At 44.8% G+C, this 25,123-nt stretch overlaps 1 protein-coding gene across 3 annotated transcripts in view; it reads right to left on the reverse strand.

The window, feature by feature from the left end:
• IDE (insulin degrading enzyme) overlaps positions 1-25,123 on the reverse strand; it is a 754,741-nt gene that overhangs the window by 537,517 nt on the left and 192,101 nt on the right. For all 3 annotated transcript variants that reach the window (XM_069239810.1, XM_069239807.1, XM_069239808.1), the window contains one exon: positions 23,136-23,248. In XM_069239810.1, coding sequence (XP_069095911.1) covers positions 23,136-23,248 — 113 coding nt within the window. The remainder of the gene's footprint in view (positions 1-23,135; positions 23,249-25,123) is intronic.

Below are 25,123 nucleotides of genomic sequence, written 5' to 3' on the forward strand. Positions count from 1 at the left end.
CCACTGGCATCTTGGAGCTCTTCATACCACCTTCACCTCATCGTTTAGCGGAATACAATCATTCCTTTCCTCATTGTCAGAGGCCGTGCCGAAAAGACTGTGGGCCCTACTTCAGGGTAAGGGCAAATTGTCTGAGTCGGAAGTATTGCTTGAATTGGCGAAGATGCAAAGGGATCTGGCACTGGGTGCCTCACCGCAACCGTAGATGGCACCGGTGGCAGTGTTGAACCCGATGCAGGTTCAACAGGCACAGAGGGTGAACCCACCGGCAGAAGTACAAATGGAGGCCCCTGCAGATCTGAGGGACGTCAAAGGTGCACCAGACTGAACAAGTAAATTGCCAAAAATGCACTGCATGGCCACTTTTTTTTTTTTTTTGTACTCCTAATTTTTTTTTTTGTGTTAGAATTTTTTATTGTTATTATAGACATTGTTTATATTTCGTAAAACAAGTCATGTGCAACGGATAAATTAACAAAATTAGCAAAATTAGCAGAATTCTTCCCGTCTTAGGGGACTTTACAGTCTTCAGTTGTTGTATACAAGTATTTCAAACACATAAAGACGTGCTTTGTCCTAGCATTGATAATCACATTTAAGAGCCAGTATTAACAGCATAGTGGTCTCATATCTCCAAACAAATAAAATGTATCAATCTTGCAACTGTTTGAACTTCGTCTGCAAAGGGTATCGCCATAAATGTTGGGTATATCCATATCATAGGTTAACTGCGGTATATTACTATTATATTATTATATGATATCAATAGGTGCTATTGATGTTTATTTAGTATAATAGCTTCTCTGTGATATATATACCTTTTGAACAGAGATGGATTGTCATGAGAGTATTCGTGTCTGTGTCTAGTAGTATCCCTTCCTTCAGGAACTTAGGGACACACAGGGAGGATAGTTTTACAGAGAGGTCAGGGAAGACTCCATGTTTGGGCATTGATTTGTGTTTGCATGAGTTAAATGGTTGTAGTGGTCTGTCACAGGATATACTTGGGTCATCAGATTGGGCAGGAAGGGTGACCATGTCTGTAGGAATATATCAGTTTTATCCTGTAGGTCATATATGAGGTGTTCGTGGGAGGCTGCCTCGTACATTGCGCCAATCCATTCTTCCTGGGAGGTAGGTGCCACCGCCCGCCAATGTCTAAGGGTACATAATTTGGCTGTGGCTAATGCAGTATGCAATAGTCGGTTTTGGGGATGTGAGAGATGTTGTAGCTCCTCTGTATCATGTAGGAGTATGAAGGATGGCGTGAGCGTTGGTGGTAAGGGCAGTACCTCTCTCAGAGTGTGTCCTATCGCCCGCCAGAAAGGTTGTATAGCAGTACAATCATGTAAGATGTAGGTAAGATCGCAAGGTTTGTTGGGGCATCTCCAGCAGGATGCGTGGGGCAGGAGTCGCGCTGTGCCTAGCTCCTGTGGGGTCCAGTACCAGTCATGTAGGGTCTTGAAAAGGCAGAATTTCAAGCGGGCCTCACGGGCTCCTCAGTCTCTATCCTCAATTAATTCAGCCCAGTCTTCTAGGTCATACTCTTTCTGTAGGCAGGTTTGCCATTTTTCTCTAAGGAAGTTAAGCAGTGGTAGTGAAAAAAGGTGTTGATTTAGCACCGACTGTAGCCCCGAAACAGTCCCTTTCATTTGGCCCCATGTTTCTAGGTATTGAAGTATTGGTGAATGTTTTAATCGCCGGGGGGGGGGGGATCGTCCTAGTCGCTTTATCAGACAGTGTCGTAACTGTAGATAACGTCATGAGTAACGGTCGAGGAGGTCAAATTCTTCCTGTAGTTCCCTGAACGTCTTCCCATTGTCCCCAAACTGACGAGACGAGATGGTCTATTCTTATGATGCCTTTTTGATACCAGTCCCACCAGTGGATAGTCTAACCTCCTATCTGGAGTCCTTTATTGCCCCATAGGGGGGCTCTGTCATGGAGATATGGGTCTATTTTCAGTAAGCGGTGCGCCTGTCGCCAGGCGTTCCTCATGGCCCTTATCATGGGATCAGCAGTTAGTTGACCGAGCATGTCCGTGTTATATAGTATCTGTAATTCATGAGGAACTCCTGTAACAGCTCTTTCCACTGTTACCCAGAGTGGTGTACCCCATACATTTGGAAGTAGGAGGGTCATCTGTGATAGGTGTAATGTTGAAGAATAGTGTTCTATGGAAGGGAGATTTAAACCTCCAAATTCACGTTGTGCCAATAACGTGGCTCTGGGTAGTCGCGAGCGCATGGATCCCCCATACAAAGGCACGAATGCAACGGTCTATCTCTCGGAGGAGGTTTAGTGGTATGTATGATGGGAGCATACCCAGCACGTATACAAATCTTGGGAGGGTTACCATTCTCACCGCCTGCACTCTACCCCACATGGAGAATCCAAATTGTTTCCATTTCACAAAGTCTCGTTTCATGTTATTGATTAGAGGGTTTAAGTTATCTGTCACTATGTTTTCCAGACCTCTATTTATATCAATACCTAAGTAACGAAGCCAAGCATGTTTCTATTTAACCGGCAGATCTTGTAGGGAGGAGCAGGTTGTTATAGGGGACAAGGGTAGGGCCTCGGTTTTATCCCAGTTTATCCTATAGCCCGAAAGCTGCTCAAATTCTGTCAGTATCTGTTTGAGAGCTGGTAGGGAATTGGATAGGTCGGTGAGTGTGAGTAGGATATCATCTGCTATAGATAGATGGTGGAACATCCGCCCGGGATTGGGATTCCTGATATTACATTGGAGTTCCTAATTACCGCCGCAAGGGGTTCGACAGCTACCAAGAATAATAGTGGGGATAGTGGACAGCCCTGTCGTGTTCCTCTGGAGATCGGGAAAGTGTCAGCTAGGAACCCTCCACAATTCACCTGAGCTGTCGAGGAGTCATAGAGTAGTCGTATTTTATTAATGAAGTTAGTCCCTAGTCCGAAGCGTGTTAATATTTCAAAAAGATACCACCATTCTATGCGGTCGAATGCCTTCTCTGCATCCAATGAGAGGGCAAGGGCTTCTTCCTGTGAGCCTCACGCTGTCCATATAGTATGGAATAGTGTACAGAGATGATTCCTTTATGAGCGGCCTGGCACAAAGCCCACCTGGGTGTGATGGATCAGAGAGGGGATGACTTTTTTTCCAATCGGGTTGCTAATATCGTTTCTAAGATTTTAGTGTTTCCAGTAGTGATATGGGGCGGTAGCTCCCACAGAGAAGGGGGTCTCTCCCTGGTTTGGATAGAACTGTGACAATGGCTTTGTTGGAGATAGGATATAGGGATCCCGTGCAGTCCGCTCCCTGGAAAGCGTCGTATAGAGTCTCCACTGTCTCTGTCCCAGACCATTTATAGAATTCGGACGTAAAGCCGTCTTCCCCGGGGGCTTTGTGGTACGATAGATTGGCTATTGCCTGCTGAATTTTTAGGAGTGCCCAACCATCTGTCGAGAGAAGGGGATAGATCTGCTCTTTGTAGGAAGGAGTTCATGCGGTCATTGGCTTCTACCGTTTCTGGAGTGTATAGGGCTTGGTAGCAGTTGCCGAATTCATTCGCAATTGCCTGTGGGTGCGTGAGGAGGTCGTTGTTTCGGCCAGTGAGTGCTGGTATGGCTAATGTAATTTCTCTTTGGCGTAGTTGGGCGGCTAGTAGACGGCCTGCATTCTTACCGTGTTCATAATGTTGGCCCTTTAGCCTTTGCAATGCATATTCTGCCCGCGAGGTATATAGGGGAGTTGAGTTCCATTTTAGCTTGTTCAAGATGACGCGATTGGATGGGGTGGGGGTTCGCGTATACTCTCTGGTCGCATGTGCTATCCTGTCCTCTAGGTTGGCCTGTTGTTCTCTTTTCCGGGCGTTGGCAATGGCAGCATCTTGCATTAGTTGACCTCTAATAGTTGCCTTTGCTGCCGCCCATAGGAGTTGGGGTGAGGATACCGAGCCTTAGCTACCTACGTAAAAGATAACAAAGTGGGTTTTAAGCTGTTCCTTTCCTTTTGGGGTTCTATATCTGGAATTGGGAAGGCGCCATGGTTTACTGCCGGGATTGATCACTCCTAGCTCCAGCGTGAGTAGGACTGGGGAGTGGTCCGATAGTGCGGCCGTAAGGATATCCGTCAGTTTTATCGCTTTTATCAGTCTCTGGTCGATCATAAAGTAGTCTAGTCGCGATTGGGTTCCATGTACTGGAGAGAGAAAGGTGGGGATATTATATAGATACTAGCTATTCAGGGACGCGTAGTGGGGGGGATGGCGTGATATAATATAATTTAATATAATATAGGGAACAGAGACAGGGTGTGTCTAGGTCCCTCGTAGCACCTGGTCCAGATTGTTCTGTGGCTTGGGAAGGCGGTCATACATTCTGCCTCTCTTGTGTGAGGCAGACCTTTGCAACTGGGCTCGTAGCAGTGCAGTTGGAGGGTTATTCCCTGTCTGGGAGGAATCAGGGTCTTCTTGTCCTGATGAAACGTCCATGCGGTGTGAGATAAGATCATTGAGAAATAAGCTAAGGTCCTCCGGTTCCATGAAGTCTTTGGATATATCACGATAGGTGATCCACATCCTTGCGGGTTCAAAAAGGCCATATTTGATGTCTAATTTCCTGAGCTGCGGTCTGTAGGCTAGGAATGCTTTTCTCGGCCGCTACTCTGATCTCATGGCCGTCCAAAGAGGCTGGTCCTTGTGTTTTAGCTGCTGATAGGACCTGTCAAGCCTGATCATGTCTTAGAAAACATGCTATGATGGGCTGTGGCCTGTCAGAGGTAGCTTTGTGAGGAGGTCCTATTCTATGCGCCCTTTGGAATTCCAATGGCGGTGAAAATTCAATATCGAAGAGGTCGGCAGGAGTGATTGTAGAAAAGCCTTGGTGTCAGATCCTTCTTTGCGTTCTGGGATTCCGAAGAGTCGTATGTTGTCTCGGCGCCTCCGGTCTTCCAAGTCTGTTACCTTTGCTCGGAGGGATCGTAATTTGATTTCTTTATCTGGTAGTGTCGCCATTTGATCTTCCACCGTAGTGAGGCATTGGTCTGTGGCATCCGCTGTGTCTTTGAAACCTGCTATATCTGCACGGATGGAGGAAGAGGCTATGGTTAAGTCCGTGATCTTCTGATCCATTGCTTCGAGTCGACGCCCCACCGAGGCAATCTCCTGTAGTATACGTTCCGTGGCTTCCGAGGCAGAGGGGTCTGTTGGTGTGGATATTGACCCTAGTGTTGCCATTTGTGTTGTCATGGGTTTCGATTGTGTGTCAGCCTCTGAGAACAAGAGTTGTCTGGAAGGCTTGACTGAGGGCTTCACGTTGGGCATTTCTTCTGGGATGTAGGAGGCTCTGTGTGATAGATGTCGTGTGGGTATGATGAGGTAGTAGTTTGCCGGTCGTCCTTCCTCTATCCTGTAGGTTGTGGCACTTGGAAGAGGAGGTGGAATATCAGTGGGGTGGGGATGGGAAGTTGGTGGTCCCATTAGTAATGGTCACCTAGCGTTCTATTGTTGGGTTGTATATTAATGGCCTCTAATTACTCTGCACTCTCACGTGCTCTTCGTTTGATGATGTGACCGGGCTTGCGATCATGGGCCCCAAGTGAGTCTTAAGCTTGTACGTTCTCCTCACTATGTGTGCCTTGGGGGGGGGGGGGGGGGAGGGGATGGGGGGGGGGGCCCTGCCGTCTTCTCGACCCATATATCCTGTGGCTCCAAGATGTCCCCCATTGGCATGCGCCCTCTCCACCGTCGCCAAATGCCGGAGTTTGCAGTGCTGCCCGTAGATGGTAGCTTGGGGACAGGAATTGAGGTGAGAGTGGAGGGGGCCCTCTTCTGTCGCCACTCACGTCCACGCCTCCCGGCACCTTGTTCTTTGCTGGTAGTTTCAGTCGCTCTGTTTGGATCATAGCCACGGTTCCAAGACTTCCGAAGGTATTTCTTTCGGCAGGCAGGCCCCTCACTTTAGGCCACGGTTGGCCACGCCATCAGAGGCCTCCAGCGGGCTGCGTCCGATGGCGTCGCGGGCATCATATCTCGCTGGGGAAATCTGTTATTTCCCCGGGCTGCACATCTCACAGTCCCGGGAAGCCGTTGTGAGGCTGCTTGATGGCCCGTGTTACCCCCGTCGTAACCGAAATCTATCTCGGCGCACGGAGCTTCGTCCTCAGGCGGCCATTCTGTTCCGTGGCCAAACCACGCCCCCTGCATGGCCACTTTTAAGACATCTACTTGCTGCAACATCACCAACAGATCTGGGAAATGGGGGTGCACTGGGACTAGACTCGCAGTCAGCTACAAAGGAGATCAGGAGCGAACCTGGGTGGCACCTGGATGTCCCTGCAACTCTTTAGGCTGAGAGTGGTGGGGAGAGGACAATTACTATTTTGACTTCTTGTGATTATTTTTCTTGGACTTACCTGAAGCCTTCAACGGGTATTCTAACAACGACTTTGGGAGCAGGAATGGGACATTTCTTTCAAATTCGACATGTCACAGTGTGGCGTCATCTTGTGTTTGGCGACCTAAAGTTTCACCTCAGAGTCCTGTATGTCCTTCGAACTCCTCTCGGCATAATCATCAGAGGCCATGGAGTTGTGGTCCGAACCCAGATAACTTTGTGATCTGAACCTGGATACCAGTGACACTTCATAAGAGTCCGTCAGTTTGCAACTGTCCCTACACAGCTTGAACCCTGTTGTCTTAGGGGATGATATTTTTCCCTTGTACACTGGTAAATGTTTGAAGAAAACTGGGCTTAAAACTAAAGAGAAGTTACAGATCCACAATGGGAAGGAAAGAACTGATGTCTTCATGAATGGGTGGTGCTGATTTGCCCCTCCATATGTTACTTTCGGAGCAGAGCGGTACAGAACCACACAGCCACCTTCTAGGGCACAGGAGTACTGCTCTAAACTTTCAAGATCCAGTATGACACCTGGTACAATATTTATTCAAAAGGTGAAAAATCTGCAATTAGAAGTACCCATCAGAACACAAGGAACAGACATCCATATGCAAGGGTAGCACCTCTAAACTGCTCCATGTCGGCACTTCCTGGGACAATGAAAGATTGCCACATAGCCAATGACACCACTTAACAGAGCACAGGAGCAGTTGCATTAAAAAGTCATGGATCCAGTGTGGCACCTGGGGAAATTCAAAATGTGAGTAATCTATGGGTTAGACGTAACCATCGAAAAAAGCATAGATGTAAAAAAGAAGAAAATAAGTCTCTGTAACAACTAACCCCCGATTTGAACTCTTTCAAATCCATTTCCTTATTGTGAGAAAACAGGGCTGATTGCAGAGGCCCCATAACTTTTTGCCCCCATTTTCCTCTTTTTGCTGGTGTTTTCCTGACTTTGATGGTGCCCTGGGTACTGCTAACCAGTCCCAGGGCCTGTGCTCTGTGTAAAATGGATATGCAAATTAGGCTAATTATAATTGGCTAAGTTAACCTACCTATAAGTCCCTAGTATATGGTAGGGCATGTAGGTTTAGGGACCACAGCATAGGTGGTGCACACCTAGGTGCACTGCTGAGGTGCCCAGTGTCATTTTAAAAGCAAGCCTGCCTTGCTGGCTGCTTTTAAATTAAAGTTATATGCAAATTCGACTTTGGAATTAAAGGTACTTCCAAAGTCTTAAACTACCTTATTTTTACATATAAGTCACCCCTAAGGTGTGCCCTATGTGCCCCTAGGGCTGGGTGCCATGTAACTATAAGCAGGGACTTTATAAAAATAGATTTATAAGCCCTGGTGAGGTAAAAACAGCCAAATTCGTTTTTCCCTCATTGAAGTAAATGGCCTTCATAGGCTAGAATGGGCAGACTTTATTTTAAATTTTAAAGTCTCCTTAAATGTTACATACCAAGAATTTGGTATCAAATTAATTGTTGTAATAAATCCCACAACTTCCAGTTGTTGGATTTAATATAACTTGTTCAGGTAAAAAGTTTAGACTTTACCTAAAAAGTTGCCAATTTCCGCTCTGCATTGTTTTTGCTGCTGTGCTCTGATTGGCCAGCCTGCAGCAGCTTCTGCCAGGCTGCCTTGATGAGGTGTGAAGTGGCCAGGCTTCACACAAAGGAATGTGCTTGGGGGAGAGAATCTCCCCTCAGCAGATGGTGAGGCAGGAAGGGGGAGGGCTGCCAAACTGGTCTTCAAAGGCAGAGAAGGACATTTGCAGCACCCAGCAACACCCCCACACCCTGCAACCCCAGACAGCTAGGTGCCCCCTTGATTAGATTAGGAGAGGGCAGGAGAGGGGTGTGTTTATGATTTTTAGCCACACCAGTGGGTGGGCTCAGCCAGATGTAACCTCCAAAAATCGGATTCATCCATGTTGGATTTTTAGAGACTGTTGCCTTCTGGGATGGATTTTTGCCACACTTCCCAGGAAGTGGTCATCACAGGGGGACGACCCTGTCCCTGATTGGAGAACCAGGGCCCCCCTGCTTTTCACCCAGGAGCAAGGATAAAACTGGCAGACCTGCACCCACACCTCAGATCCCCTCCAGAATTCAACAAGAAAGGAACTAAAGAAGAAGAAGGACTGCCCTGCTGGACCCCTGGCCTGCACCTGGAACCTACACTCAGAAGGACTGCACCAGCTGCACACTTGGGCTTCACCACAAGAAGGACTTTGCCTGGCTTCAGCTGGTTCAAGGAGGGACTCCCTGTTTGCTACAGGTGAAAAATTGCTAACCAGAGTCCCCTGCACCAACTCCTGAAGAAAGCGACCAGCTGACCACTGTCCAGTGGGCAAAAAGGAGTTTGCGCCAGGTGCATTCTGGGAGTTGAAGTCCGCACCCCCCAAGGACCATCACAGAACTTCTGGACCCTTGGGGTGAGCTGTGGACCCCAAAAGAACCTTAAAAGAACATCTGGGTGAAGCCCCAGAAGTTTGGAAAAGATTTGAGAATTTTTGGAAAAAAGCTTTAGAGTGGGACCGACCCGCCGCGGAAATTCTAGCCGGCTTGCCTCAACCGCGACCCGGCCTGACTTCGTGGTTCGTCCCGGTAAAGAAAAACATCCAAAAAAGAGACTAAGTCCGAACGTAAAAAGTTGACCGGGACCTCCCAGCCATCGTATCCGAGAAGGGCTCCATGGACGTCGGATCAAGATCCAGGTTTACCCCGGTCGAAGGATTTTCATCTCGAAAAAACGACTAAGTCCGAAGGTAAAAGTCTCCACCGAGGAAACCCACATCGCGTATCCGGACAAGGGCTCCAGGAGGTCGGATTCAACTGGCAGGTTCGTCCCAGTGAAGAAAAACTTCAAAATAAAGACTAAGTCAGAAGGTAACTTTTTAACCGAGGACTCCCGCGACCTGTAGCCGAGCAAGGCTCCATCGCGGTCGGCCTGAAAGTTTGACTTTGCCCCGGTCGAGGTGCAACCAGATGACCCGATTGGCGCTTTTTGTTTCTAAGCGCTAGAAAAGTAATAATTCTTTAAAAATTCATATCTCCGGTTCCCCTGAACCGATTTTAATCGTTTTTGAGTCATTTTAAAGATAAAAATATAAACTATTTTTATAAATTGGTTTTGGATTTTTAAACTGTTTCCTGTGTTTTATTTAATTACTGTTTTGTGATATTTGAATGCTTTACACTTTGTCTCCTAAGTTAAGCCTTGACGCTCGTTGCCAAGCTACCAAGGGTTGAGCTGGGATTAATTTACTGAGACCTAACTGTACCTAGATGGAGGTTAGTGGCTTGTTGCTAGGTGTAGGTACCTACCTGCCCTACCAATAACCCATTTTCCAACATAATTGGAAGCAGCGACGGGATCCTGTACTTGTGTTCATTATCACGTTACAGTTTTAGGTAAAACAAATTAAAAATCCTTTAAATTGTCCTAGTGCAAAAATTGTTTTTAAGTTTTAATTTGGATTAATTTCAATTATTGAATTTTTGTAATTTTTCTAAATTCTTGTTTCCAATTTTTGCAAAAAGTTTTTGTTGACACAAAACTAGGGAACCATGGAGCTTGATCTGGCTAGCCTACCCACACTGACAGTAGTCCAGCTTAGCGGGTTGTGTATTGAAAGAGGGTTGCCTGCAACCACTGATCTCAGGAAGCAAATCCTGATCACATCCCTGACAGCATGGGCTGAGGCCCAAGAGGTGGAGTCAGAAGAAGCTCCAGAGGAGGGAGAAAGAAGGGAGGATGCAAGCTCTAACCACTCAGGGGAGGGAAGGCATCTGACCCTAAGTGAGGACGAGGAAGAACGGTCCTCAGTAAACACAGTCACTAGGGGCAGATCCAAAGCTAGTGGTGGGAAGGGGGTCCTTTCAGGAGGAGAGAACCCATCCATCAGAGAAAGAGAGCTGGAGGCCCAGCTAGCATACATAGCTTTGGAAGCAGAGAAGCTGGCCCTAGAAAAGAAAAAGTGGGCATACAAAGAGAAAAGAGATGGAGGCAGCGATAAAGAAGCTGAGGTGTCCATGGGTGGGGGAGTTTGCCCCAGATTACCCAAGAGGGTAGTTCCTGCTTATGTAGAGGGGGATGACATAGATAAGTGGCTGGGGGCCTTTGAGAGGGCACTCCAAATGAGAAGGGTTAGGCCTCAATACTGGGGTTCCCTTTTGTGGGAGTTGGTCCCCAACTCAGGGAGGGATAGGCTTCTCACCTTAAGGGGGGAGGAGGCAGATTCATACCCTAGTATGAAGAGGTGCTTAGCCAAGAAGTTTGGTCTGACCCCAGAGCAATATAGAATGAAGTTCAGGGACACCCAGAAGGTCAGTACCCAGTCTTGGGTTGACTTTGTGGACATTTCAATAAAGGCACTAGAGGGCTGGATTATTGGTAACAAAGTAGATACTTATGAGGGGTTATACAATCTGATCATGAGAGAGCACATCTTGACCAATTGTATCCAAGAAAGGTTACGCCAGCATCTAGTGGACTCTAAGCAGACCAACCCTAGAGAGCTAGGGGAGGCAGCTGATGAGTGGTTGAGAACCAGGGTGGTTGTCAAGTCCCAGGGGGGAGACTCCAAGAAGGGGGGGACAGGTCCCCAAAAACCTAAGGAGGGAGGTGGTAAGCCCACCACAGAGACTCCCTCTGTACCCCAGAACCCTAAGAAGGAGGAGAGTAAATCCCACTCTGACCAGCAGAGACAGTTAGACCCAGGGTTAAAAAAGCTCTTGGACAGTAGGGCTTGCTTTGACTGTCAGCAGACAGGTCACTTCAGAGGAGATGCAGCCTGTCCAAAGAAGGTGGTTAGCACTGGACTGTCCAGTGTAGCCATAGAGGAGGATTCCTCAGATGATGAAGTCCTCCTAGCATTTAGCTGGGAGACAGGACCAGATGGAAAGCTGGTGATCCCTGAGGGTGGGAGTAGGCACTTCCACCACATTCAAGTGAATGGGATCCCTACCACTGGCCTGAGAGACACCTGTGCCAGTCACACTATAGTGAGTGACCGGTTAGTGACCCCAAACATGTATGTCCCAGGAGAGACAAGGAAAGTCAGGATAGCCACAGGGGAGGTCACCTCCAAACCTGTAGCCATAGTGCCCCTAGAGAGGGAGGGTATCCTTGACTGGATTAGGGTGGTAGTCAGTGCTGACCTTCCCCTAGATTGTATCCTGGGCAATGACCTCCCAGAGGTGAGTCTGGTCACAGATGGGGTGGTCGCCCAGGGCGCCCCTCCAACCCAAAGTCCTGGGGAGTCAGTCCCTACAGTTAGGAGACAGGGGTCCCCAAGAAAAGGAAAGAAGAAAAGGAAGGGTAGGCCACTCTTAAAGAGAGTTCCAGGGAGCCAAGGGCCCTCTGCCCCAGTAAGGGGGGAGCCCAGAGTTGGCACTGGTAAGGCCTCACCTGACCCCAAGGGAGTCCTGAGTAGTCAGGCAGCTGTCCAGATGCAAAGTGTTGCCCCTGCACTGACAGAAGGGAGAGTGGAAGGAGGGTGCCTGCCACAGGAGGTGGTAGCCCCCCACTCTAGACAGCAAGAGGGGTGCCAGGACCCCAAAGATGCCCCTAAAGCAGCTCAGCCACCTGTCAGTGGAGAGCTTAGGGTGTGGTTCTGGGTACTGACAGCTGTCAGTAGCCTCTGCTGGGTGCTAGCCTTCCTGGCAGCACTGTACTTGGCCTGGGAGGCAGACCCCAGGGCCAATAGCAAAGTAGGCCCCCTGACCCTATTGGTCATGGTGGGGTTGCTCAAGTGTTGGGTGACCTCTTTGGGTAAACTAGGTGTTGCCCTAGCAAAGTTTGGAGTAGGGGAGGTGGGCACCTCACTACCCAAGTTGGCAGAGAGAAAGGAGGAAGACCCCCCCTAGAGGAAAGTTTCAGTTTGAGTTGGGTCCTTTTACTGTTGGGATGGCTTCACTACCCATAGGGAGTGACCCTGACAGGAGGATATAAGGCAGAGTAGGCCCTGCAAAGGGACAGCCAGTTTTCTTCACTGTCTTCCTCGCCTAACAAGCCAGGAAGACTCTCCCAGGGTTGGGCTGAGTCTCCTGGGCGTGTGGGCTGGGGGGGGGGGGGGGGGGTTGTGTGAGAAAACAGGGCTGATTGCAGAGGCCCCATAACTTTTTGCCCCCATTTTCCTCTTTTTGCTGGTGTTTTCCTGACTTTGATGGTGCCCTGGGTACTGCTAACCAGTCCCAGGGCCTGTGCTCTGTGTAAAATGGATATGCAAATTAGGCTAATTATAATTGGCTAAGTTAACCTACCTATAAGTCCCTAGTATATGGTAGGGCATGTAGGTTTAGGGACCACAGCATAGGTGGTGCACACCTAGGTGCACTGCTGAGGTGCCCAGTGTCATTTTAAAAGCAAGCCTGCCTTGCTGGCTGCTTTTAAATTAAAGTTATATGCAAATTCGACTTTGGAATTAAAGGTACTTCCAAAGTCTTAAACTACCTTATTTTTACATATAAGTCACCCCTAAGGTGTGCCCTATGTGCCCCTAGGGCTGGGTGCCATGTAACTATAAGCAGGGACTTTATAAAAATAGATTTATAAGCCCTGGTGAGGTAAAAACAGCCAAATTCGTTTTTCCCTCATTGAAGTAAATGGCCTTCATAGGCTAGAATGGGCAGACTTTATTTTAAATTTTAAAGTCTCCTTAAATGTTACATACCAAGAATTTGGTATCAAATTAATTGTTGTAATAAATCCCACAACTTCCAGTTGTTGGATTTAATATAACTTGTTCAGGTAAAAAGTTTAGACTTTACCTAAAAAGTTGCCAATTTCAGCTCTGCATTGTTTTTGCTGCTGTGCTCTGATTGGCCAGCCTGCAGCAGCTTCTGCCAGGCTGCCTTGATGAGGTGTGAAGTGGCCAGGCTTCACACAAAGGAATGTGCTTGGGGGAGAGAATCTCCCCTCAGCAGATGGTGAGGCAGGAAGGGGGAGGGCTGCCAAACTGGTCTTCAAAGGCAGAGAAGGACATTTGCCGCACCCAGCAACACCCCCACATCCTGCAACCCCAGACAGCTAGGTGCCCCCTTGATTAGATTAGGAGAGGGCAGGAGAGGGGTGTGTTTATGATTTTTAGCCACACCAGTGGGTGGGCTCAGCCAGATGTAACCTCCAAAAATCGGATTCATCCATGTTGGATTTTTAGAGACTGTTGCCTTCTGGGATGGATTTTTGCCACACTTCCCAGGAAGTGGTCATCACAGGGGGACGACCCTGTCCCTGATTGGAGAACCAGGGCCCCCCTGCATTTCACCCAGGAGCAAGGATAAAACTGGCAGACCTGCACCCACACCTCAGATCCCCTCCAGAATTCAACAAGAAAGGAACTAAAGAAGAAGAAGGACTGCCCTGCTGGACCCCTGGCCTGCACCTGGAACCTGCACTCAGAAGGACTGCACCAGCTGCACACTTGGGCTTCACCACAAGAAGGACTTTGCCTGGCTTCAACTGGTTCAAGGAGGGACTCCCTGTTTGCTACAGGTGAAAAATTGCTAACCAGAGTCCCCTGCACCAACTCCTGAAGAAAGCGACCAGCTGACCACTGTCCAGTGGGCAAAAAGGAGTTTGCGCCAGGTGCATTCTGGGAGTTGAAGTCCGCACCCCCCAAGGACCATCACAGAACTTCTGGACCCTTGGGGTGAGCTGTGGACCCCAAAAGAACCTTAAAAGAACATCTGGGTGAAGCCCCAGAAGTTTGGAAAAGATTTGAGAATTTTTGGAAAAAAGCTTTAGAGTGGGACCGACCCGCCGCGGAAATTCTAGCCGGCTTGCCTCAACCGCGACCCGGCCTGACTTCGTGGTTCGTCCCGGTAAAGAAAAACATCCAAAAAAGAGACTAAGTCCGAACGTAAAAAGTTGACCGGGACCTCCCAGCCATCGTATCCGAGAAGGGCTCCATGGACGTCGGATCAAGATCCAGGTTTACCCCGGTCGAAGGATTTTCATCTCGAAAAAACGACTAAGTCCGAAGGTAAAAGTCTCCACCGAGGAAACCCACATCGCATATCCGGACAAGGGCTCCAGGAGGTCGGATTCAACTGGCAGGTTCGTCCCAGTGAAGAAAAACTTCAAAATAAAGACTAAGTCAGAAGGTAACTTTTTAACCGAGGCCTCCCGCGACCTGTAGCCGAGCAAGGCTCCATCGCGGTCGGCCTGAAAGTTTGACTTTGCCCCGGTCGAGGTGCAACCAGATGACCCGATTGGCGCTTTTTGTTTCTAAGCGCTAGAAAAGTAATAATTCTTTAAAAATTCATATCTCCGGTTCCCCTGAACCGATTTTAATCGTTTTTGTGTCATTTTAAAGATAAAAATATAAACTATTTTTATAAATTGGTTTTGGATTTTTAAACTGTTTCCTGTGTTTTATTTAATTACTGTTTTGTGATATTTGAATGCTTTACACTTTGTCTCCTAAGTTAAGCCTTGACGCTCGTTGCCAAGCTACCAAGGGTTGAGCTGGGATTAATTTACTGAGACCTAACTGTACCTAGGTGGAGGTTAGTGGCTTGTTGCTAGGTGTAGGTACCTACCTGCCCTACCAATAACCCATTTTCCAACACTTATGAAAGTATATCCAACTCTGTCATGGTTCTGTATAATGTATAGGTTTTATTTCAGGGTGATGTCATTACTGAGAAGGCTGGCTTGTTTCACATGGTATGGGACTGACCATTATTCAGCTGTTCCTGGAAGGCAGGCCAGTTTCTCAAGTCTTTTCGGGCAGATCAATCCACACATCCCAGATAACTGCCTACTTGATCCCCCCCAAAAGCCATCAGGCTGGAATGTACATTTGCTGAGATGGCATTCCGTCAGTTCAACAAAGTACTGGTCTGAAGGTCTGCAAGTGCCTCCAGGGGCTTGAACTTGATGAGGAACATCAAAAGGTGGGCTTCATTGGAATGTAAAGCAACTACGGCCATCAGTAACCATACAGAGGCTGCAAGCTTCCTTCAATTATTCACTTCTGTATACAAGTGGAAGCAGGATGCCATACTTTTTCAACTGCAGATGTAGGTGTCTGAATAGTCCAAGAGGTGCCAAAGACAGGCTGTGACTGATGCATGATAACTGCTCTCAGCTTATGATGTACTGAGCTGGCACATATGACAATTCTGGACAATTCAGGGTGTGTGTAATTTTGTTCAATTGGGGGCAAATAGAAGTCAAAGGTATTAGAGCAACTTTTCAATGTTATTCAAGGATGGTGACTCATTATAACAAGTATTTGTTGAATATATTTCTTTCCCTTATGTGTTTCTTGGCATTAAAAAAAGCATTTAAAAAAGTCTTGGCCCAATGACATGTACATAAAGGACACAAAAGTTGCATGCAATCACTTGTGCAAGGTAGATTCTAGAACCTCTTTGCTAATATAAGCTTTAAAGGCAATTTAGTGGCAGATTAGCACCCGTTTTCTTCCCCCAAATCATATAAATTGAGAAGACAGACTGTGGTCCTTTCATATTTGCCCACAAAGTTTACTTTCTCCTGTAGTGAGAAAGCTGTGTGTTCTGAAAATGCAGCCATACAAGAATGTTAAAGAGATTGTTTTCTTTTCAATTACTCACAGTTGTGAACGCCTTTAATCACTCAAGACTTGATTTTAGAAATGGTGCCTCGCTTTGAAAAGCCTGTCGAACCTCCAACACGTCCAGAACACTGCTGCCAGGTGCTCCTAAAGCTAGGCTGGCCACTTATTCATTTCGTAAACTGCTTTCAAACAGCTGTTTTCTGCGTTATCATTTTTTTTTTTTTTTTTTTTTTTTTTAACCTTCAAGGCCTACATTTCCTTAAGAAATGATCTGCAAAATACTCTGCATTCTTCTGAATTTCTTGTGAAGCTCTTTAAAGTCCAATAAAGTACCCTAGGTGGTTTGTCTTTTAGAGCTAAGAAAGAGAATTTTTGAACTCCAATCTCCTATATTTAAAATGAATTCAGATCACTTCAAGTGCCAAAAAAGGCCTTTAAAATAGACTGAACTCTAACCAATCACCACAGAAAGAGCCCAGGTATGCAATTAGTGCATTTCCTTTCATTCCCCAAGGTGCAAAGATATCTTTTTGGGGTTTATCCGTCATGTTTCATGAATAGCTATAATGATAGAGACCGTATGAGATGAGAGAAGGTTAGCATGTAGATGCAAATGGATGGATGCTTTCTTGGTGAAAAACAAATTTAGTTGATAATATGGATGGTACCATATAATGAACACAGCATGTGAAAAGATAACCGCAAAAGATAAAGATTCTGCTCATCCTTGCCCTACTCACATTTACCATTTAGCCTTTAATCATATTGCTTTGATACTGCAACACCTTTCAGATGGCTGCTGTTCATAGCTTTTGGAAATTTGCTCTGGTGGTCTTTCTTCTGAAGAAACCACTGGCAGCCCCAGCAACACTGCTTAACTATTATTGCCTCTTAGCCTAGTAGCACTTTGTTCAGAAAGTTGCAGAGAAAGCAGTCAACAAACGATATTTGGTTTAGGGACTGCTTAATATTATTCTTGATTGTTTCCAGGCCAGATCAACCAGCCCATAGTACTGAGGCTAAACGCATTTCAGTGTCAGACCAACAATGCTCTATGTACACAGCTGGGTGGAGCAGCATTAATCCTAATGGATTGGTCTGCAGCTTTTGATACCATGCAGGGGTGTGGAATTAAATAAAATATTGACTTGCCCATGGGTCAGGTTGCTTCATAAATCTACTTGCCCTTTGGTGCCATATTTTGCAGCAACAAATTATGATAGCAACCTCACTATATAAAAGCTCTGATAATAGCCGCTCGGTTTATGCCAGGGCTAATACTATACTGAGGCTTGAATACTAGCAAATTTCTTTTTTTCCCCACCTTTCCACAGCTCTGCATACTGAAACTGGAGGAAGCAGCAAACAATAATTCCAGGGTTGGAATGCCTTTGAGTCTGTGCAAACATACTAACTTGCATGTTTTAAGGATTTTCACCAGCTCTTCTCTAATCCATACTGCGAAAGGTTGGAAATGTACTCCTGATAAAGGCAGAAACTGAAGTTCTTCTAGGGTTGAGGAAAAAAGTGGTTGGAAGGAAGGTGAACTTGTAAACGCTCAATAGATTTTTGATTGAGCAAATCTACAAATGCATATTTGTTCGTGCTAAAAATACAGTTCACAAATATTTTCTAGGAGTACCATTTCCTGGTCTACTTCGGTAAATTCTTGTAAATTCATGAAAGCCATCATTCTGCAATAATGGAAAGACATATACCATGGCTGCACTTTGTGACTTTAAGAATTGGGCCCCTCATTAGGTCTGGCATTAACTAAGACCTTTTGTTTTTATTAAAATTCTATTTGTCTCTGTATCATCTATCAGCTGGCTTTACTGCGAGTTATAGCATTCTGCTCTTTCACAAGGAGCACATTGGCACACAAAGTAGTTTTGTTCAGTGCCAGGAACTACTGTGGCAATATGTGCTTTTTGAGACCAAACAATATTTTTTCTATTTGTCAGTGTTTGTTACAGTGGTCAGAGCCTGGAAGCTCCCACACCAATAGTTTTACAAAAGCCACACATTGACAAAACCAAAATACTGACCACCAATTTCAGATTGGCTGGCTTTGACAATAATTGTTCATTTTCATGTTTCTCATAATTTTGAAACTGGTTATACGGATTTTCGATAATGAATGTTTTTAAAAGTACTTGCATGCATCAACACATTTTACTAAATGATGTTTCAAAGAAATAACACCTAAAATTTCACAGTAATTTAGTAAAGCCGTTTTTCCTAGTTACATTGTTCTTCTGAACATTTTATTTTGAAAGTAAAGAATCGCCAGTCCTGCTTACAAGCTTCTAATAACATTTGCATCTAATCAGAGAGTATTCTGGGAGCATTACACATAGCCGCATGTTGTCAAACTTTTCAAGCGTGTGTGCATGCATTTTTTTTTTTTACTGGAACTACTGTCAGTAGTGCACTCTGAGCTTACAACGTTTATTTACAGCACTCACCCCAATGATAAAGGTTTTGCATTAATGAACCATAAATAAAGTCTGAAAAGCATTAATATGGAAGCATAAATATTACCTCAACTGCAGACAGTTCCCTTACTTGTAAACTGGCAGCCAGAGGGTTTGTGCTGCAGGGGGTTGGGCCTACTTGTCCCAAGGACAAACTAAATATGAAGACTTGGTACCCTTGACCACCAAACAATATGTCCTGGGGACTTCCACAGCCTGCTATGTTGCATTAACTTTTGCTGGAACGTCTTCATGAGGTAGGTATGAAAGGCTAAGCTTTAGAAAGAATAGCATCAGTTATTTTCTTACCTCCTTTTCAGACTTCTTGAAGACAACTGTTGAGTGGTGTACAACAGGTTTCTTCTTTAAGCGCTATGATTTTCAAAATCTATTTAGTGGCTTTCGCATCTCTGATGCAAGCCTTTGCATTGTTTTTAAAGGCATAGGTTTTGTGCTTGGACTGGGAACCAGAACATTGCCAGAACGGTTCATCCAGATGAACATCAAGTCACTCTGAATTAATTCAGGTAAGACAGAGGTATTAGTTGTGGTCCATAGTTCAACATCATGGACAAGTAATTGGTGGCTAACTTAAGTCAGCTCTTCCCTTCTTTCCATGGAGTCTATTATAAGTTGGGTTTTCTATTTCATAAAGGTCTCTGACTTAAAAAAACATTATCTTTAATTTATTTATTTTGTTAATATTCAACAAAATCCTGCATAACCTCAAGAAGAATGCAGCTACACCATAGACAAACCCATCATTGGATCTTTTACTGGACTACTACAATTCACTGTACTTGGGCCCTTTTGCATTATTTAGGCCGAGGCCTATCAGACATCACACCTGTTTGGTTGCAAAAAAGACTTCTTGTAGGCATTCTGAAAGCTTTTCCAGGAATCGTTTTACTCATTGCTTACCACTGACTGTGGTTTGTAATTCACATCATCTGGCTTTCTATTTGCTGGCTTTATTTATTTCAGACTGTTTCTTCCGTGGAACAAAACGTATTGATCAACACTTCCTTTCTGTAAATAAGCCTTTAGATCTTGTTCTTATCTGGTCACATTTGCTGTATCTTCAAAGACAGAGGGCAGATATGAGGCTTGATCTTCTGAGGAAGCTTGGTGCTGACTTTTCTTTCTCCAACTTCAATGTGAGAGGATTTATGGGACAATCTTCCCGGAAAATGGGCAAGGAAAGGTTTGGGTTGTTTTTTTTAAGCCCACAGCGAAATTTAAAAATCTTTAAAAGAACTGTGCACATACCTCTAAATATATCCGACTTAGGAATGTACAAAAGAAGCCCATTTTTTGGGATTTTGGAAGTGTGGCATAAACAAATATTTTAATATGATCAAAACAAAACAAATCAGTACATTAAGTGATACCATTTTGACACATTATAATTTGTGTGCTGTATAGTTTTGTCCGTTGAACTGAATGTGCAAATGCAATGATCGTTACAATTCAACATGGGTTTTCTGTAATGGCAGAGTGATAACATACCATGCATACTCCATTTGCCGCCACTGCACTCTACGACGTAACACTGCACTCTACAACGTAACACTGCACACCACTTCTCCTTAGGCCATTCTACGCTACAGCACTCTACTCCACTCTACGACACTCCACTCTATGCCCCTCCAATATAAGCCCATGCCCTCGACTGACCCTCTACTCTACACTCTTCAACTGTGTCACTAATACACTCCACTCTATGCCACTATACACCCCTTTGCTCTATGCCGCTCTACTCCACAACACCGTATCCTAGACCACTCAATGAAACCATACTCTACACCACTCTAAGATGCTCCACTCTGACACTTTATTTCACTCTACGCCCCTCCATGACACTCCACTGCACAACACTAACTTTTAGTCATGCTGAACAGCAGCCTCGCTTGTGTACAAGATGGCCAAATCACATTGGCAAAGCTTTTGCATAGGCATGATCTATTAACTTTGGCAATTGCTCGCTGATAAAATGACCTCCAAAGAATTCATAACAATCAGAATGTTGCTGGTTCTGCCACATGGAGCTCACTGTTCGCTCAGCTTCAAACTAAAAGGGAACAAGACTAGAGAATGCAAAGAATGCAGCACTCTTAGTCGGAGTAATTAATTTATTAAGGAACTTCCCAGGTCTCCAACAGAAGTATACCAAAATATTAACCTGAGCATTTAACTTGAAAGCAGCACAACGTGTGCAGATAATAAAATACCCGCAGCAGTTGAATAATAATAAGCACAAAAAGTGCAATATATCAACAATAAATACCTATGCTGTGAATTAATATTTATTCATGCACACGGCAAACCTAGATAACTAAGAAATAAAAATGCATCACCATATGGATAGAATCCAACAACACCCTTGCCGCAGCCTGACAAGATGTCCAGAACACGCCCTCGGTATGTCAACTCAGTAGTAGAACCGTTGGCTCTGATTCAATGAGCCTCAGATCTTCCAGGGGTTGCTTATTGGCCAATGCATAGCAGACTTTAATACAAATGACTATCCACCTCGACAGGAGTCCTTTTCTGCACTGCTTTACCCTTCCACCATATGGATAGAATCCAACAACACCCTTGCCTTTGCCAACGTCAGGCTGTGGAACCCTGAACAGCTGAGACAGGAGAAATATTCCCCAATGGGATTCATGAGCAGTGCACCCATCCACAGAAATGAGTTCCTTCTGCCTAAGTGGCAAGTTTCCCCACCTTATATACCTTAAAAAACTCAAGAGGAAAGTTCTGGTAACCTTTCCTCTTCCTTCACAGTAAAGTTGTGAAATTCAAGCGCTAGCTGTACTTGGTCAGAGTTGAAAATGATTCGCCAGAGCCCAATGTACATTTCCAAAACCGAGCCGTACCCTTCTCTGCTATAAACATTCTCATCCTTGTGCACTCGTAGCATTGTTGCATCCCCCACGTTATGTTCCCTTCTCTGGTGAGAAGAGGGAAAACAAGTTCAATGTAGAAAACAAGCTGTGCATGAAAAAATATCAGCGCCACCAATGTGACAGCATTTAAAGCTAAGCTAAGCACAAACTGGAGTCAGTGGTCAAGATGGAATTGGTGTTTAAATACAGATAGAATTACACTCACATCTATGGCTAGTTAATAAAAAAATCCATCAGCTGCTAGACGCAAAACATATCCACTTCCACATCTGTCACAAAACCATAATTACAATTATCTCTGGGTGGTAAAAATAATCTAGCAATCTCTGTTCAACATCTGCACTGTTGCTGAGCGTGCCAAATATAAGCATAATTTGGTGAGAAGGGTGATACTGTACTTATTACACAGTCAAATCATGGAATGCTTTGCCTCAATATTTGAAAAACACCTCCAAACACCTTGGTTTTAGGAAACTGCTCACAATTTTGCTCTTTAAAGAGGAATTCTTCTCAGTAAGCCACAGTGATCAAGGCATGAGGACACTATAAAGAGTACCAGAGTGCTGAAATATCATAAATAAATCCAACAACCATTCACATGATAGGGATCAACAAAAGTCACTATTCAACATCAGCAGACACCATACGTCCTTAAGATGGTAATGCATACAGTGAGCTAGATAGTGGAAATTAACTTCTCTTTAGCAAGACCACAAATTGAAGTCATTTCGAGGGAATTTATCAAGTGCATGGCCACCCACACAGGGTTCCCAGCTCTGAGAGCTCTGACAGGCTATATACAATGGCCTTAATCAAACAGATGAGTCTTAAGTAGTTTCCTGAAGCTGTAAAAGCTGTCATTCCACCTAAGGGTGAGGGGTAAGGTGTTTCATAGTTTGGGGCCAAGGTAGGCAAAACAGCACCTACCCCACCTGTTTTTTTTTTCACCCTTGGGATCGTAAGAAGGAAAGGGTTGCTCGATCTTAGCTCTCTGTTCAGGTGTTAAGGGCTGACCAGGTGATGGAGGATTCAAAGTCCCTTCTTGAGTGTTGGATCATGCAAAGCACCTTAAAATCCTTGTGTGTAGGTAGCCAGTGTAGGGTGGCACGTGCTAGAGGTGGCTTGAAATTTAGGAATGCTCAAAAAGATTTGCACTGCTGTATTCCTTATCACTTGGAGTTTTATTTAATGACCAAGAGTGGGATTCCCAGATAAAGATTTACCATTCTCAAGCTGGGATAAGATCACAGCCTGAACCACCACTTTCCGGATAGAGACTAGTAGCCAGCTCAGCATCTTCCCAGGGGCTCTTAGAAGGACAATACAACTGGCAGTTTCAATCTTTCCCTCAATGTGCGAGTATAATGGGAATATAATGTAGCTGGACAGAGTTCATATAATTACATTTGTATTGCCTACTGTTCAATGCTCTATTAAGAGTTAAAATATGTTTCTATAATATGCTATCATATCTTATCTTCTTGTATACTGCATAATTGAATGTTCCCACACTGCAAATTAAAACTTGAATTCTCAAATATCTATAATGAGAAAGCTTTTATTTAAATATCAACTTTGACCTTAGTTCCACACAATTAACAGAAATAGTTTAGTGATCAGTTTTAGTGCACATCTACTTCTTCTGCATTTCCCCTGACCCGTTGTCTAAGCCTTAGAAGTATTAATAATCCAGCAAGAACTACTTAGACAAAGGTAGTTATAACTCCATTAGACCAAGAAACAATTCTAAATACCCAATCAGTCTTTTCTATTAGTGTTCCACATCTTGTGAGACTAACATACCTTGAGATGTTCCTCCTGGAAAGGATGATCAGGAAATTCTGGTAAGGGTACGTTCTTGTTCTCCACTCCTGCAAACAGCTTTACCAGTAGTTCAGCTAGTTCATCTAGAGATTCTGTTTAAATATAAAATAATATACATTTTAAAATAAAAATATCGTAAAATGGTTTATTGTGGTTAGCATTAGTTGTTATTGCTAACTTTTAGAAACCAGAATCAAGGTTAGATAGGAACTTCTTCCCCAGAGCCAGTGCTTTTTTTATAATATTTTTTTCAAATGTGTATCATTTCATATTACAGAAAAACACTAGGCAACTTTCTGGCACTTTCTCAAAACATCCATATCTTTGCCAAATGGCTTTGATAAGCATAGATGCAGAAAAGCTTGCTATTTTTCATAAAACCTGTTTGGTTGGGAAGAACCACTACAATAGCACTGTCAATTACCAGAATTTATTGGAAACTTACAAACACCGAAAAAAATAAATCAGACCAAAAGGAAATGGTTTCAACAGCAAATTTATGTAGCAGACATTTTTCTTGGCATTGCTCTTGCATGCCAGCAGGTGGAGGTGTGTGGCTCAGATCAAATCCGTCCTACACTGGATGGGACACTGGAACCACATAAAAGTGTCACTTATATGTGCGGACATCAGTTTCTTTCTTCACCTCACCAGGTGGCTGGTTTATGGAATGGTTCAGACCACAGAGTCCTGCAAGACCAAAAAGGCAAAATGCCCTTCGTGCTGGACCTGGCTATCAAGGCAGTAGTTCTTTCTGAACGTGAGGATCAACGCCGCAGCCTGACAAAATGTCCAGAACACGCCCTCGGTATGTCAACTCAGTAGTAGCACCGTTGGCTCTGATTCAATGAGCCTCAGATCTTCCAGGGGTTGCTTAGTGGCCAATGCATAGCAGACTTTAATACAAATGACTATCCACCTCGACAGGAGTCCTTTTCTGCACTGCTTTACCCTTCTTTGCCCCAAAGAACCCCAGGAAGAGCTATAAGTCCACCTGATGATCCCTGGTACAATCGATGTAAAAGCTCAAAGCTCACTTGGGGTCCGAAAATTGTGTCTTTATTCCTTTTTTGAGTGAGCAAAAAGTGCCAGACTGGTGAACGATTGTCAGACATGAAGAGGCATCACAGGTTTCGGCAAAAATGCCACCCTCATCCAAAACAGTAGTTTGTCTGGGGAAAAGGTGGAGTACGCTGGATTAACGGACAGAGCTTGCCAGGCATTTACTTGATGAGCTGAAGTTATGACTAAGAGGAAGATTATTTTGATAGTCAGTAGACAAGACAAAAGTGCATCGGCTCAAATGCAGAAAACATAAGGGAAGTGAGAACAAAATTAAGTTTCCACTACGACATCCCAAAGGATTGGGTGGGAACATAAGAAACAGACATTTGTGGGAACATAAGAAACAGACATTTAAGAAAACATATCAGAACAGGTGATTTACATAAGAATGGTTGCTTTGTAAATGCAAAAAGGTAGATGAGGCCAACCAACAGTGCCAATAGCAAGTCATTGCTGGGCTAAAGACAGCACAAAATGCAACTTTCCCTTAATAAGTCTGTATGAAGATAATGACAACAGGCCACAAACCTTTTCCGGTGTAAAAAGTCTCCATGGATGGATTCTTGGGTACTAGAATGACATCCACTACTTCTGGAGGCTGATTGAATGTAGCCAACTGCCACCACTCAATCTCCCTGCATGGAGGTGTAGATTGCTTAGATCCTGAAATACTGCTGCGAAAAAAAAGACCCTCTCAAAGCAGCAGCCTGATTGGTGGACAGATACCCATGCCCAGAAGTTCCAGGTACCACACTCTCCTGCCCCAATCTGGAGCCAGTTGGATGACTTGGGCACGGTCATTCCTGACCTTCCTCAGAACTCTGGGAAGATAAAACAGAGGCTAGAAGGCATATAGGAGTCCTGGGATCCACTGCAGGAGGAATTTGTCTCCTAGAACAAGG

Source organism: Pleurodeles waltl, chromosome 6 (assembly GCF_031143425.1).
Source record: "Pleurodeles waltl isolate 20211129_DDA chromosome 6, aPleWal1.hap1.20221129, whole genome shotgun sequence".
Lineage (NCBI taxonomy): Eukaryota > Metazoa > Chordata > Amphibia > Caudata > Salamandridae > Pleurodeles > Pleurodeles waltl.